The 17,170-nt window shown below is 39.3% G+C and overlaps 1 protein-coding gene across 1 annotated transcript; it reads left to right on the forward strand.

The window, feature by feature from the left end:
• The first annotated feature begins 2,143 nt into the window (after positions 1–2,143).
• LOC125903155 (ankyrin repeat domain-containing protein 1-like) lies at positions 2,144–13,044 on the forward strand. Its single transcript, XM_049599875.1, has 9 exons — positions 2,144–2,283; positions 4,209–4,391; positions 5,797–5,925; positions 7,838–7,945; positions 8,037–8,135; positions 8,435–8,533; positions 8,697–8,795; positions 9,780–9,878; positions 10,489–13,044. The coding sequence occupies exons 1-9, from the start codon at positions 2,257–2,259 to the stop codon at positions 10,579–10,581; spliced, it is 936 nt and encodes a 311-aa protein (XP_049455832.1). The 5' UTR covers positions 2,144–2,256; the 3' UTR covers positions 10,582–13,044.
• Positions 13,045–17,170: the final 4,126 nt, after the last annotated feature.

Consider the following 17,170-nt stretch of genomic DNA (forward strand, 5'->3'; position numbering starts at 1 on the left):
TTGGTAACTTTTCCTGTAGAGTGTTGAGTTTAGGTTGTTTAGGTAACAGCTGAATATGTGCCTCAGTTGAGTCTTTTCTTTTGTCATTAAATGCTTCAGTTAAGTGTGCGGCTTCTCTCCTCTGGTTTTTGATGTTCTAGTCTACAGTTAGACAACAAAGTGTGCGTTTTTATTCTCTTCATTTTTAAATATGCTTAGTTTCCCATGAACAGTTATATGTACAGATAATTATGTACAGAGTACCTGAAAGTATCCAAAAGTTGTACCAAAAGAGTCAAAATGCTTTGAGAGGTATTTTCATCAGTGAGAACCAATGCCCAAATACATATTATCTCAGTTAAAGGAGTGAGTTAATAGAAGAGTTGTAGTGAGGAACTGAAAACATGTAGAACATTAAGTAGGTTTAAACAAAAGTTTAAGAATAACATATTGATCAAATGGATGATCAGACTGTAATATTGTAGAAGAACAGGGTGCGGGAACTTGAAGTGTGTAAGTTGCCTTTTGTTAGTTGTTCGCCTGTTTTGTTTTGTTTTGTTTTGTTTTGTTGTTGATTGCGAAATATCATGTGCTGTTAAAAATGTAAATGTTTTAAAGGCGTGGCTTTGGCCAACACCTTTTTTGGACTGCAGAAGTGTCTAAGTTATGTTAAATGAGCCTGGTCTCAGTCCGAAGTCATTGAAATCCGGCGCTTGGGCAGGGACTTGCGGTGTCAGAAACCAGCGAAAAAGGTATCCTTCAATATTGGCACGATACACAGCCGGTTGCCGTTATAGTTTAACTGCACCCTTGCAGCAGGACAAGGACGAAAGTTAAGACGGCCAAAGTCCGATTGGGGCAGGTGGGAGAGGTGGTGCATGGGTCCAACAAACACCGACTTTCAGCAGAGAGAGTGGTGTTCGTGTCCCATAAGACTCTAAAGCCAAACCTAACCACGTGTTTTTGTTGCCTAACCCTAACCACGGGTGTTGTACTGACGTAGTGCGTTTATTTTAAAAGAGACTGTATGTAAAGATTAAATTTCCTGTGAAAACAGAAGTGTATCTTTCGAGAAGAGAAGTTGACACAGTGTCCCAGAACATCAACAACCAACGCACCTTTCCCGTTGTATGTGGACGTGGAAAGTCCATGACCAAAACGTCAATACGTGATGAGCTCGGAGTGAGAATTTGTTGGTCAAATTACTTTATTGTAATGCTTTGCACTGTACTATTTAAGTCATTTTCTGTGAGAGGCTGTGACTTTATTTACATGAATTTGTAGATTAATAAACGACTTTCTTATTTCTATTTGCAGGCCGAAATAAATTCTAAATTCAATCACAAGATCTCTTTCTACTCGCAGATCTGTTTCCAGTAGGAAGTTCATATGGCCATGTTCATGTGTGGTCACTGTTGTTAAGCTGCACCTAATCAGAGGAGACAAGTGCAGTTTTTAGGTGTCTTCATGATGTTATTTGGGGCCATCACTCTCACCCAGACTGCATGAAGTGAAAGAAGGCATAAACGCGCTACTTCAAACTACTTACCGCACACTTGTTCTGATTACAAGTGTATTGAAACTGTTGCATGTAATAAACATCATGCTGATTTTTTTGGGCAAGTAGCAGGAGCAGTCAGACACAAATCCTCCATTTTAGACAAGGCTATCCAAACTGTCCTTTGGTGTTGTCCTGTTGTGAGCACAGGTCTTATAGGTTAAAGGTGAACCACATGTAGTTCTGAAAAATACCATCAGCATTTTCAACATTCAGATTTTTTTCAGATTTCGATAATGAAGCTGGTATATTATAGAAAACGTAAACATAACCAAAAGTAATGACAGCCCAAACTATAAAACGTTATCACAAATGTGACCCTCCAGCTCCTCTACCAAAATTTAAGTGGTCAGACTTTGAGGCAGAGTGACATCTCTTACCTCACCTCCATCTTTGCAGGGTGACACAGAGAAGCCAGCAGCAGCCCAAACTGGGCAGAACTGAAGGTGGGAGGGGCTGAGTGTGAAGGGGATGTCAGTAGCACTGAACATGCCAAATGAGCACATGAAGACAGTAATGTGATCTGAGTTGAGTGACAGGCCTCCTATTTTTTCTGCAGAGATTTGACAGGGCTATATAAGAGGCCGAGGCTCCAGCTGCAGGCAGAAGAGACAGACAGAGAGACGCTGACCATCACAGCAGGCGACCAGTGGACTAAACTCTAGCTCCAATTACGCACAGTGCTATTGAACTATTTTATATCAAGCAGAAGAAGAAGAATGGGACTGCACAGTGTTGAGGAACTGGTAGGATCTGCTGATGTGTGTGTATGATAGCATTTCTTTGTAACTGTGTAAATCATCCTTGGGTGCTTTAAAAATGTTATTTATTTTTTTTTAAATTATTATTATTATTATTATTATTATTGTTATTATAAGAGCACTAAGAGGAAGAAAGATAACAAAAAATTAAATAAAATAAAAGCTGTATTTACTATTTCAGGAAATGTTCAGATCTTAAAATAACACATAAGATGCTCAAGTTTTTTTTATCATGCAAATAGGTTATTTTTCTCTGCTTTCAGTAGATAAACAATTCTCAAAATTTGTTGAACTACAACTTATTTATTTTAGAAAATAAGCTCTTCTCATACTATATACAACTATATACTCATACTATATACTCTGCTTGAAATTAATGATTCTTAGAATAAGTCAACTGTGGACACCTTTCACACAGATATTTAAAAATCATTTTGTCATTTATTCATTTATTTAACCTCTATTTAATCAGAGAAAAAGAAAAAAAATACCTCTCAAGTTTAAAACCCCTTTTTTCAAGAGTGTCCTGGCCAACACGGGCAGCAACATAAAGTTTCAAACAGACAACATAGAACCAAAGCACAAAATAAAAATATACAGCTCTTAAACAAGCAATATAAAACACCTAATGAGATTACTACAAAGATACATGTAAACCGTATGCCAGTTCCAATCCATCTATAATAAGAATGATATATAATAAGAAATAAAATAATAACATAGTAACACCATCTAGATAAAGACAGCAATAAAAACACTGATCATAGGCTAAGACCAGATAAATCAGAGTGTGTAATAAAAATGAATAAATAATAAAACTGATAAAAGAAGGATAGAAACTACACACTCAACACATTTACTGTAGAAAAGCCTTTTTGTAAAAATATGTTGTGAGGAGCATTTTGAACAAAAACACTAAGTTTGCTAACCTGAGCTCCTCAGGTAAGGAGTTCCACAGCTGTGGGAGCAGTTAGGAGGGTCCTACATACTATCACTTAACATATTGTTGCATATAATAAGAGGTGAAAACATGAAGAAGACAACCTATGAAAGGAAAGGAAAGAAAAAGCACTCTTTACTTACAAACTGATCATTTCAGCAGTGAAGTAAAACTTTTACATGTGACATCAGGAAAGGAAACCAGCTCATCAGGACCAACAATCCTTAAAAACAACTCAGAATTACCTCATTTATGTCCTCTTATCTTATCTCAGGGTTCCTTAAATGACCAAATTTAATTGCTTAATTGTTTCTTACTGTGCACACTTCCAGAGCACACTGCTTTGCTACAATTTAAGGCAATCTCATCTCAGTTATTTCACCCATCACTGCTGTTACTGCACTTTTACATATAATATCTTATCTGAGGGGTCCTCCTCCCTAATGATTAAAAGTTAAGTCTTATTATTAATGGGCTATTAGCGGGTTGAATGATTACATGAGTGGTTCAGTAATTGGACATACAAACAGTTGTACCGCATTAAAGAGTTGAAGTGTGTGTGTTAATGTGTTGGAGCTGTGGTGTGTTTACATTCCTCTGTTAGCAGCAGGAGTTTGCTTCACAGCAGCTGAACGCTGAGAGCTGCTGTTGTGTTTAACTCTGGACCAATATGAAACAGAAACTGAGATTGAGATAGCAGTTTAGCCATTTTCTTACAAGCTCTAGTTTTTTGTCTCCACTCAAAATACACAGAAAGAAGTGCTTACTTTCTTTAAAGCTCAAGACAGAGCTTTAGACTTTTATGACCTTTTATGAAAACTCAGAGGAGGATTCAGGTCTCGTGGTGTTCGTGTGCTCCACAGAGACAGCCGCATCAGTGTAACGCATCTTAAATCAGGTTGCATTTATGTCTCCTGTGTAATGATCCAGGCTCAGAGCGTGCAACATCTCCATCTCTTCTCTCCCTCAGGTGTCCGGTAAGAGGGCAGAGGGCAAGGAGGCAGCAGACTTCCAAGGGGGCGAGTACGAGGCGGCTGTCGGTCAAGAGAAGCAGGATGACCGCAGGTCCCACAGGGAGCTGGTGGGCGAAGGTCTGTCAGAGGAGAGCGACAGTGGCAGCGAACATGAGGAAGTCAGCGTGGCAGCTCTCAATGTAAGAGCACAGGAGACAAACAGCAGTGCTACTACCTGTTGTTATCAGGTAGTAGCAATTCCACAATGTACCAGTAATTACTCCCTATCAAGTAAAACTTCTGCTCTGACATTTATGTAAGTGAAAATACAGACGTATTATCAGCTGAATGTGCTTAGAATATAAAGTATAAAGTACTTGTCATGTAGAGTAGATGCTGTCGGTGTTGTATTATTATATTAGTGGATCAATATTGTTGATGCATTAGCTTGTAACAAGTATTTTTCAAATCTAAAAAAACCATTGTCTTTGTACAACTTTGACAAGTCTGTGTACTTCAGTGTATGGGGTGGATTTATGGGATGGGTTAGCTGAGGAGTTAAAGGGAAGCACAACTACAGAGCACTTTAAATAGATGTACAAACAGTATATTTAGGAGGTATGGAGATGAAGAGGGGTGATGCTGATGCTTGTTTGAGATGGGGTTTGTATATTCAGTATCTAAGACTGTTGTTTATTTATCTTTATTAGTAGTTGTAAATAAGTTTGGGATAGTTGTTGATGATTTCCTTTTGAAACTGTCCAAATTTAAAAAGGAGTTTACTCAAAATAAAGTCATTCATTCGTTTACAGTTTGTAGTTTAGAGTAAAAAGTATTTTCCTCTGTCGAGGGAGGGGGAGGAGTAGAAGTATAAAAAAACATAAAATGGAAATACTCAAGTAAAGTAAAAGTACTTCGTCACATTCCACCATGGTAGTTAGTCAGTTACATTACACTGAAATGTGCAGCCCACATGGACCGAGCCTGACATCAAGTGTTTGAAAGTTTGAAAGTGAGTTTGTCCCTTGGTCCATGCTGCCACCTAGAGGCAAGTGGGAGTATAACACAATATTCAATTTATTTTTTTGTGCTGTCAGTGTGTGTGAGTCCAAACACCATGTTCATGTTATATGTGTATGATTCATTTTTCATGGTCTGATTTTCACACATACTATAGTGATGGTTAGAAGGTAGGAAACACAACAGTGTGGATGCTGCATTTCTAATAATGGAGATCAAAAGAAGAGTGATATTATTAGTACAGTTATGAAGTTACGGTACTTAACTGGGTGTTTCCATTTTGTTTCCACTGCTGATTAACTTTATTACAGGGGGAACTATTCACTTTTTATACAACCATTAGCTAACATACACAGTATGATTAAATCACACTCTGACATATACTAACACATACCCCTACTCTATATTTAAAACACACTTTAGCGCCAAGTACTCGTTTAGCATGTACAGCAGGGGTTGCAGCGTTTAGTATTATTTCACTTTATTATTCAGTGAGTGAGTAGAGGAGCAGAAGCTGCTTTTTAAATAAAGTTTCTTCTTTGTTGCTGTGTGCTGAAGCCCTGTGTCTTCTCTCTGCCCTGTCAGACGGATAAAAGCGGCAGGCTGAAGTTGGAGACCGTGGATGACCTGTTCAACATCCTGCAGCTGAGGAAGAAGAGGAGGGAAAGGAAGGCTCCCGTCCACAAGAAACAACAGCCAGAGCCTGAGCTCGTGGTGAGATTAGATTCTTTATTTCTTTGTTTGTGGAGTTGATGTCTCCACAAACAAACTTTCTTTTCAAAAGTACAACATATACAGTTATTATAATACCACTGTTTTGTTAGGGGTGTATTTCTTTCCTTAAACAACAAATGATAGATTTTTCATTAGTTATCTGATGAGGACAGATACAGTATACGTAGATAAACTGAAAACTAGTGCTGTGTGATGCAATTATACTATTTATTGTCACGTAACAAGGTACAAAAGAGGACTCAACTGTAGTACAAGTAGACAGACTGAGAAAAGACCTTCTCCCTCTCCTTTGTGGAGTTTTATCAAGGCTGGCATCCATATGTGTTGCATTACCGCCACCTACTGGATTATATCAGTTTCGCAGTGCAGACTGTTTACAGTGTCAACCCAGTGTGGTCCCATTCACACATTCTCTGCTCTATAACCCAGACTCATTTGTATGAATTGGTGCAAATCCCTCCCTAAGTATATTGTCTATGTCCTCCCCCGAAATGTCCATGATCTTCAGGAGTCTTCAGGCAGCATGAGCACCACCTTTATTCTTTCTGACTTGTATTTCGACTGCATATTTCACAACCATGACGATGAATGCTCCAGTGTTTTCAATGCAAGTATTTTGATCTGCTCCACTTCTTCTCTGCTCTTGGTAGTTTCCGCATTTGATAATCCCTCTTCCACTCTGGATTTATTCAAATTTACTTCTTTAACTCTTCTTGGACATTGTGCTGACCCCATTTGAGGATATCCCCCACAGTGCAGGAACTTTGCCTCTCTGTCACTAACACATAATTATGATACACTTGGAGAGTTCCCCTTCAAACGTCAAACACGCTGATTTCCTGTCCTTCACTGACAATGCCACTCCATTCACTACTCCCTTCCACTTCACCTCTGAGGTCTCGATAGTCTCCAAATACTTGAATTTTCAGGTCAATATCTATCAGGTGCCTCGACACACACTCAACAATAACCGTTCCACTTCTTGTAATCAACTCTCCAACCACATGTGGATCCTTGAGTTCCTTTTCCCCTTCCTTTTATTTTTCCTTTCAAATCTCTTGTCCTCAATTTTGATTTCGCTCTCTGAATCCTGCTGCAACCTGATTTCCTCCTCCATCCTGCCAAAAGACAAGGGGAGCACAAAGACTGAGAGGCCGTTTACACGTACACGGTGATTTTGATAAACGGAGACATCGTCGTTCATTTGTGCCCTTCGTTTACACGCAAACGGAAATTTCTCCTCTGAAAATGAGTCTTTCTAAAAATTCCGGCCAGAGTGGAGATTTTGGGAAAACTCCGTTTGCGCCTTTGCATGTGAACTGAGATAAACGGAGATAGACGGAGTTGTAGGCAGCCAAACTTGAACTTGCGCCTGTGTCAAAAGTGCGACCTATGTTGCTATGGTGACAATGGATACATGGAAGGCTTGAGCTTCTCGTTACACTGCCACCTACAGGTTTGGCATGCTCTTGTGTATATATACATGGGTAAGTGTAAACGAAGATCTTTTTGAAAACGGAGACGGTTGAAATTTATGAAAATAGCCGGCCAAGTGTAAACGGCCTCTGAATACACAAGGAGAGCAGGGAGATAACGAGGGATTGGGGACAGCAGGGTTGATGACGAACAGGTGAAACAAATCAGGGCAGGGCAGGCAATCAGCAAGGTGGCAGGAAGTAAAAGCAGACACGACACGTGAGGAATAAGCCTACAAAATAAAACAGGAAACAGACGAAACATTAACGAATAACATGAAACATTCAAAACTCTGTTTTGCAGTGAGGTAACCAGAAGGTAAAGTAAATACAGCAGGATACAGTAAAGACCCAGTTACATTGCTCCTTTACCTAAAGTTCTTTTTTTTTTGGTTGCCTTTTTTTTAACCTTCCAGCCAGAGTTTGTGGATGAGCAGATGTTTCTGACAGCAGCCATGGAGAACAAAATGGCTGTGGTGGAGAAGTACCTGACTGATAGAGGAAACCCCAACGCAGCTGACCATGTAAGTGTCTTGTCCGGGAATGTTTTATGTTTTGCTTTTACTGATCATAAATTAATTTTTAATTCATCAACTGTTTCTATTCACTGTCCAGTTCCAGAGAACAGCTCTGCACAAAGCCTCATTCAAAGGACACGTGGAGGTCATGAAAAGACTTCTGGAGGCCGGTGCTTCCATCGAGAAAAAAGACAAGGTGAAACATTTTTAAACTCACATCTTGAATCTCTCATATACACACGTGTACTCAGGTTGCCTTTGAGGAATATACATAGACTTACATTCATTTCCTACAGACTTACACGACCATAACCACAACCCCTAACCCTTACCTTCCTCACTCACCTAAAAATCAGCTGTCTCTGAATTGGGGACATGGCTTTGTCCCCATTTTACTGGTCTTTATGTGTCCTCGAAGGTAACCTAAAACATATACATGTAAAAACACACACAGAGAAACGCCACCAGTCCAACAGTGTGTTGTTTATGTTTCAGCTGGAGGCCACAGCAGTCCACTGGGCCTGCAGAGGAGGCAGCCTGCCGGCCCTGCAGCTGCTGCTCGACCAGGGAGCCAAGTTCACCTACAGAGACAAGGTTGGTACACACACACTGGGCAGGCAACATGTGCAGCTTATGGAAATCCCTTACTTTGGCACCATCAGGTGGTGGTATTAAAAAAAACAGCAGTGTCTTTGATGATTTCTGAATATATCTACAGTGGTGTACACAAAATATTTAAACCCTCTCATCCCCCCAGCTGCAGAGCACTCCTCTCCATGTTGCTGTGAGGACAGGACACTGTGAGTGTGCCGAGCATCTCATTCACTGTGGAGCAGACGTCAACGCCAAAGACAGAGTAAGAACTTAACACAGACATCACCAGTCTACTCATAGCTACACTGCAAATTATTTCCAGGAAGTTAAAATATGTAACTGTAATATTTCACAATAAATTACATTATTATCACCTCACAGGCTTTACTGTGACATTTAACCAGATTCAGAATTTTATTGTGAAATTCATGCAGTTAAATCTAGTAATTTTACAGAAGCATTCTGCTAAATCCCATTAATATATAGAGTTTAACTGTGATTAAATGTATATAAACTGTGAAGTTACAGCTAAATTCAGTAATTTACAGGAACATACTGTTATATCACAGTAATGTAATGGGCTTTAACTGTTTTACAGTTAAATAAAGTGATTTTACAGGAGTCTATTGCTAAATCACATTATTATATGGAGTTTAACTGTGATTATAGTGACATACAGTAAATCTATGGGAGCATATTGCTTAATCACAGTAATCAAATGTACATAACTGTAAAGTTACAGTTAATTTCTGTCATTTTACAGGAGCAAAATCACAGTAATATGCAGGCATAAATCCTGTGATATCACAGTACACAGCAGTCATTTCACAACAATATCCGATAGAAATGACAGTAATTTACTGTGAAAATAATGTAACTCATAGCCAGTAATTAATAGAAGCTGATTTGACAGAAGCAAAATGCAGTGCTACACACTTTGTACTTAGCCTACTCTTGTTAAATCATAAAAGAAGCAACAATAGATACACACACAGTTTTAGCTCATTGTGGATGTGCATCTTTTGTGTTTGTAGCTACAAAATAATTGCAGTGAATCAGTGTTCAAGGTAATGTAGCAGAACTGAGGGGCTTGTCCAGTGTTAGCTGCAGCTTAGCAGCACTGTTTTCAGAATAAAGGTTACAACAAATCGGAATTCTTTCTGAATCACAGTTCAAAGCACAAATTAAAAGATTCAATGGGAAATGATTGCCTATGCTGAACACACATTTTCCTCTGTGACTGCAGGACGGAGACACGCCCATGCACGATGCTGTGAGGATAAACAGATTCAAGATGATCAAGCTGCTGATGATGTACGGGGCCAGTCTCAACACCAAGAACTGTGTAAGTACAGAGCAGCCACTGCAGAGCTTCACTCATCCAAAGACAGCATATGTAGAGGCACCAACATCGGGCAAACTAAGTCAGTTAGTCTGTCCGTCTCTGAATATTTTTGAATTCTGACCAGTGGAAGTTTCAGCTGGTTGCAATCTGCAATCCACCACTAGATGCCACCAATCCCCCCAAATCTTCATAATTCACCTTTTAAAAAATCAGTTAAAATTTGCATTACATTTAGATGGAAACCTAAATACCAGTATTTATCATGTTAAGTAGTAGTCCAGTACCAGTCGAGAAGCTAATAACTCATGTTACTGAGTTACTCATGCGGGTTTAAACGCTTTGCTTCTTACATGCCAATAATTTGCGTTATACATGCCTAATATCGATGAATCAAGTGGAGCTCCCCCTGTAATGTCATCGGCATTCAGATTTTTCAGCTCTCGTGAAAAAGCACAACATGAAACTGTGCTACTTGCTTAATTTGTGTATTTCGCGTCATTCGCATCACATCTCATCCATTGTGTCGCCTAACCTAACTACTGCACTTTACTTATCTACTGCTTCTTTCAGCTTTTATTTACAGCCTTGTGTGTTTCTTCCTTCTGTGCAGGATGGAAAAACTCCACTGGAGACACTGAATTCATGGCAGAACGGAGCCAAGAGCCTCCTGTGTAACTTCAGCCAGGAGAAGCCCAACCAGTAGAGCCCGACACATTCCAGTAAAACCAGGAATTCAACATGAAACTCAGCCACAAGATCTGCTGGCTTATCAGGAAAGAAAGTGTTAGAAAAGAGAAAATTCTATTTTTCTAGCCCATTCTGGTCATTTCCATACTGCGGTGCACGACGCACACAAGTCTTTTTTTAATATCTATTTATCCAGTGAGGCTGTGCCGAGTGTTCACCTCACATTCAAACTGTCTCACATGTTGACGGACAGATATCGACCCCCTCAGGGAAAGACTGCGATTAAATCTACAGTTAGCTCAGCTGGAGCGTTTAGATGTTGGAAGATATCTTAATTTAAAGAGCATTGGTCCTTATCTGGTTCAGGGATCTGAACTAGCAACCCCACTAACCTGAATGCTACCGGCAGGGTTAGACTATCACATATGACATGTTCTTTACACATCTTACAGTCACATGAGCAGCAGGAACTTAAACAATGATCAACAATGTGAATTCTAATCAGGATGTTGTTAATAATACGACTATTAGCACTGATAGATTCATTGATCGCCAAATATTGCTGGACAATGTCTCGGCTGACAACATGAGGATGTTTTGGTTTTTTTTTTCTTTTTCTTAATTTTTACTCTAAGCTGAGTTGAAGTCAGCGATACTGCATCGAGAAGATGACATATTTATTAATTACTGACAGCCATCAGCAATCGATTTATTGGGTCTGATTGATTCATTTTGCTTAATGACTGAGTGACTTTCTAGAGTTATACTGTAGTTGGTTTGATTATTTTTTATGGTTAACCAATTATATTAACTTAGAATGTACTGATTTTCATTTACTAACCAATGGAAGCAACTGGGCGATAGTGACGAGTTTTTTTCAGATGCACATCACCTGGTTCACTGTCTTTGTAGTCCCATTGAATCAGCACACTGTGGATCAATTCCAATGTTAAACTGAAGTTATTTATCTGTATGAGTTCTAAAAATGGAGGAGTGGAGCCTCCTCCTGCTGTTAGATGATGTGTGTTGTTATACTTAAACATTCAGATGAGTTAAACCAAGTTCTTTGGTCTTATGCATTGTAAGATTGAGCGATAAGACAGGATGAAGTACGTTTTTTGATCAGGATGGGAGAAAAATCTCCACTTACACTTGTTGATGATAAGATTTACACTTCAACTATGGTTTTTGTTTTAGTTTCTCTGGACAAGAGCAAAACTTAACTGCCAAGTGCCTTAGCAAAACAGTAACTTTTCAGTAATTAGTATCTAGTTCCTGACATGTTGAGGCAGAGGGTACTTGCTGTAGCTCTGGTTGAGGCTGAGAGGCTGTCAGTAAATAGTTTGTTGGGCACAGGGAAGCAGAGATCTGTGTGGGTACATGAGACCCTAAAAAAGAGGGTGGGTCACGGGGAGTACCACCAGTTGGTCCAGGAGCTTCGCCTCCATTATGGACATTTCCAGGGGATGTTTTAGGATGACTCTGGGGCAGTTTGACAACCTGCTGTCTATCGTCATGGCCGTATAGCTCTGGGTATCCAGCAACCACTACCACCACTTTCTCCTCCATTGTTTACCAACTGAAAACTTGTTGTTGTGACCAGAGAGAAAGCCCACCTCTCAAATTATCCAATTGGACAATGGCGAAAAAAGAGCTGACATGGGGCACTTTTCTGCTCTGAGTTGAAGTTTTTTCAACTGGACAAGTTCAGAACTCTCCAGCAAAAATGCCTAGTGCCTAGAGCTCAGAAGCCAAGGTGTTTCACAACCCAAAAACGGCGAGCAAAAAGCTTCATTCTCCTTCAAAACAATTACAAAGAGGCGTCTCCAGCTGCTAAAACACTTTGTGTGTGATCAGGGCCTTAAGATGTGTTGTTTCGCAGAGCGTCTTCCAGTCCAGTCTCAGTTATTTCATTCATTATATTTAAGAGAACTTTTTCCTTCAGACTCAAAACATTATTTATTATTGTGAAAATTTGTTTCAGTTTATTATTTATTGTTGTCACAAACAGTCGGCAACCCAACAACCTTGTTTATCTAATCTTCCTCAGACACACTGATTAGACGTCTGTAAATCTCGACCTCACGCAGCCTTCAGACAAAGTTCATCTTCTTACCATTTTCCCAGTTTCTCCCACTGAGGCTCAGTTTGAGCGTCTTGGGTCCAAACAATTTATCATCACCTATGTGATACAAGAAGAGCTTCAACTGGCCCTGACTCTACAGCAGTATGACCGCGGCATGCCAGCTGCTGGCCCCTTTTGTTTTGCTGTAATAAAAATGATCACACAAGCAAACGAGTGTGAGAGGGAAGAAGCTGAAAAGTCTTTGTTGGTTCAGAGGATGTTTGACATGAAGTGTTCATGTGGATGAAACAGATCTTGATATATGAATTGTAATCAGATTTATTTTTTATTGTTTAAGATGGATGTACATTTTGCCTTGTGTTCATGGATTGATTGAATAAAACTGATTTTGAATGTCAGACTTCTTTATTGAGAGACAGAGAAAATGATTCTGGAGCTTATTTATGCAGACAAATTACTAATTCATATTACTAATATTGTCTTTGGAGAGAGAGCAAGAGACAGACGCTGGAAGCGGGAGTCTCATGCCAAAGACAATATTAAATCCAGCATGGCTCAAGAAATTTGTGAACACTAATTATTAAAGCAAGATACATACAAGATTCATACATATTCAAATAGAGCAAGGCGAAGTTGAAACATACACATCTTTTATAGACATATAATTATCTACATCTAATCACCTATTTTCAATCTAAAATGGCCCCAGTAGGGTGCCAGAGAACTTTAAACCCTGAGTATATAAACATAATTCACAGGAGGCACTTTTTTTTTTTTTTTTTTTTTTGTTACTGAGGATCTCAGTGTGTTCCCTCTTCCATTTCAGTCTCTTGCTTATTTCTTTCAGTACCGAGGCATTCCCATTCGTCAGCTGTTTGACTTTCATGTTTGAAACAACAAAGAACATGATTGATCTCTATTCACAGATGGAAAGAGCACACTGAGGAACAAGTGTGTTGGGTATACAACATAAATGCCAGACATTCTCCACAAGACGACAGTAACCAATTTACATTCTGTATGACTCTTGACTCATCTAAACTGTCACCTGGCTGCTTCACTGGGTGGCCTAACCTGCTTTCCATGGCTGCTAGTTACTTCATTTCACAACTACAATGTCACTGCAGCTGTGAAATGTACACACGTGCTGCAGCTGACCTTCATTTTGTATGGTGTGCGAGGAATTCCCTGACTGAAGGGCAAAGCACATTTCAGTATCTGACACAGAATACATAAAGCTGAATTGTACTCTTCATGACCATGCAACAACTGATTTGTAAGATCTGTATGTAAACGATAAATTTCCTGTGAAAACAGAAGTGTATCTTGAAAGTAGAGAACTTGACACGGTGTCCCAGAACGTCAACAACCAATGCACCCAGGGTACCTTGCACGTTGTATGTGGACATGGAAAGTCCATGACCAAATATGTGACAAGGTCAGGATAAGAATGTGTTGACTTGGTATTTGGTGATTTCAGTCAATACTTTAAAGCAACACAATGGAGTTTTGAGCCCTCAAAATATATATCGAAGATCCTTGTGATGGTACATCAACTCACAATAGGTTGGATGACACCTCCGTCATTGCTTGAGAGTGTCTGTTTAACTTGCACTGGCACTATGCAGTTTCAGGGTTCGGGTAGGAACCCTTACACAAAAAAGACTACAAAATCTGGCTGATTTACGGCATACGTCATATCTCCTTCCTCTTTTCAGAGTAGCGTATAACCGATCCGAGGTGAACGAAGTTAGACATGGTTGTCATGGCTGAAGCGACAAAGAAAAGGAAGAAGGTGAAGGTGTTGTCCGAGGAGACAAAGAAAAGAAAACGGGAGAGCGATAAAACAAGAGCTCGAACAAGGATTAATATTGGCCAGGCATTCGCGCGCTGGCGAGAGCTGAAAGAGGAGGAGGGATGCCTGACCGATGGTGACCTGGTGCTGTTACCCTCTACTTAGGAGACTCACTGTCTGCCTCCATTGTGTTTCTTCAAAGCCACTGACTAACGATACCCGGACAGAAACAAGCCAATGGCGGTGACCGTGGGGCTGTATTAACCACCTATTGGGTATCATGTCATAAACATGAGTTGTGGCCCTAGTGAACACCCCCATACTGTGTATTCAACTGTCTTTAAGTATCCATCAGGCACAGGGTACAGGCATATAAATAAAGTTTGTTGTGTGGTAATTTCATAAAATACTCATTTATTTCCCAGCATGCACCATTTAAGCAATATACACACTGAGATAATGAAGGTGTTGTTTACAAACCCCAAAAGGAAGAAGCAGATAATTTTATATAATTTTAAAATAGGAGGAAAGTAATAGTTATATTAATACATAAACACTACACGTTGACACAGGGCCCCTCTACAAGACAGTCCGTATCTATTGCTTGTTTACACGTGGTTTTGTGTGATTTACTGACTGCTTTGGGGAGACCTGTGACAAGTGAATCTGAGTAATGGAGCCCAGATGTAATGAAAGCATGCCAAGCTCTCTCTGTGATCCTGGGGGGAGATAGAGTTACCCATTATAGCATTCTTTAAAAGACAAAATGCTGTCATACTGCATTCCTCATACTGTATGTAGCTGGAAAGTTAGATAGAAAAGTCAAAGATAAAACCAGTATCTCTTGTCTCAAGATTAATGTGCTGAAACACTGCAAATACTGTAAATTGCAGGCACTTTTTTGGCTCATCTATAAATCAATGTTACAATTAAGAAGAAGTCATTAGTAGTTTTGTTATGAGAGATGCCCTGATGTTAAAGACAGATTTTATTGTCAAAAATGCAGTGTGACACTTATTACATTTGACAATATGACAAGTGAGTGAGCACACAAAGCTGGTTTTACTTGATGAGGCATCACAGAATTTTTTTTTTTTTAATTAGATGGCCATTGACAAGCTTTAAATTCCTTTATTTTCACTAGACAGGATAATGGACTTCTGTGAGACTGTGTCATAACTCCATGCATTAGGTCAACAGGTGATGCATTTCCATTTTGAAGTCACCATCCAGGTTTCTCTGGATAGTCAACTGACAGTTAAAGGAAAAATGACACGCACAGTTGTGTTTTGTTGTCATGACAAAACTATATCAAACACCAACACCTCAAGCTATTACTCAGCTCCTCTTAGGTTGTGATGACAAACTTCCTGTCACTTAGCTTCCCTTGACGTATTGAGATGCTTCTAGACTTACTAGGCTTGATCTTCATGCTGGCCCACTTCTTATTTACCTGGAGTGAAATGTTATGAAACCACACTTCAAATTCTAAACTCAGTAACTTGAAGAAAAAAGGGGAAATGGAAGGAAACAAGTCATCCCACAGGTGGCAGAAACACAAATATGTTCTGGTAGAAACCCAAACAGTATGAACCGGAATATAAAGACAAAACATGGGACGTTTAAAGTCTGCCCTGCTACGCTAAAAGCTTTTTTTGTCATTTGTTTTGTTGTTGACAACTAAGGGACATGCGATCATTATAGATGTGTTTGCCATTTTGTTTTTTCCTCCTGTGTATATGTTAAAAATATTTTTTTATGGGTTTAGAAAGAATCGGAACAAGCACAGGAGAAAAACAAAGCTAGGCCTTTGGCCACCACAGCTAAAAAAAACAAACCCAACCCAGAACATTGCTGTCCGTTAAGTCAAAGAAGTAGGAGTTTGAGCCAAAAAAGACATGATTTTAATAATTTAACAACAAGAAGTAAATGAGAGAATAAATCTATGTCAAAATGAACAGAGAAGATACAAAGACAAAAGTGCACTATAAATCAAAAATGACAAGGTACAAGACATACTGTACATGTTTCTCTTTAAAATATAATATTTCCGTTTAATTTGAAGGAGTCAGCAATCACACATGGGCAGATTGAAGGCTGCTTCACCTTATTTGTTCTAGTCTTCAAGCGAAAAGTCCAATAAGGAACAAAGATAGGACAAAATGTCACGTCACTGAAAATGAAATTCAAAGGTACAACCTGAAATAATTTATACACCACTTATGTCTCTCTGTAGTATTTTTTTTAAATTAATATAGCATGATAACAACATTATAATATCTATACAACACAATGCATTGGGATCATATTCTTTGTAGAAATATTTGTATCGTAAATCCACATTGTTGTCAATTTGTCCCAGGGGCCGACTGGAAAAAAAAAAAAAAAAAAAAAAAAAAATCATAATATAATGTATTTACAAATACAGGACACCTTAAAGGGATAGTGCACCCAAAAATGAAAATTCAGACATTATCTACTCACCCATATGCCCTGGTGAAGTTTTAGAGTCCTCACATCCCTTGCGGAGATCGACGGGGGGAATGGGCAGCACACCTAATGGCAGACGGCGCCCCAGACTAACGTCCAAGAACACAAAATTGAAACCACAGAGTATCTCCATACTGCTCATCTGTAGTGATCCAAGTGTGCTGCAGCCGCGACATAAAAAGTTGTTTTGAAAAACATCATATGAACTCTGTTTTTAGCCTCACTGTAGCCTGT

The sequence above is a fragment of the Epinephelus fuscoguttatus genome, linkage group LG16, assembly GCF_011397635.1.
Source record: "Epinephelus fuscoguttatus linkage group LG16, E.fuscoguttatus.final_Chr_v1".
NCBI classification, from domain to species: Eukaryota; Metazoa; Chordata; class Actinopteri; order Perciformes; family Serranidae; genus Epinephelus; species Epinephelus fuscoguttatus.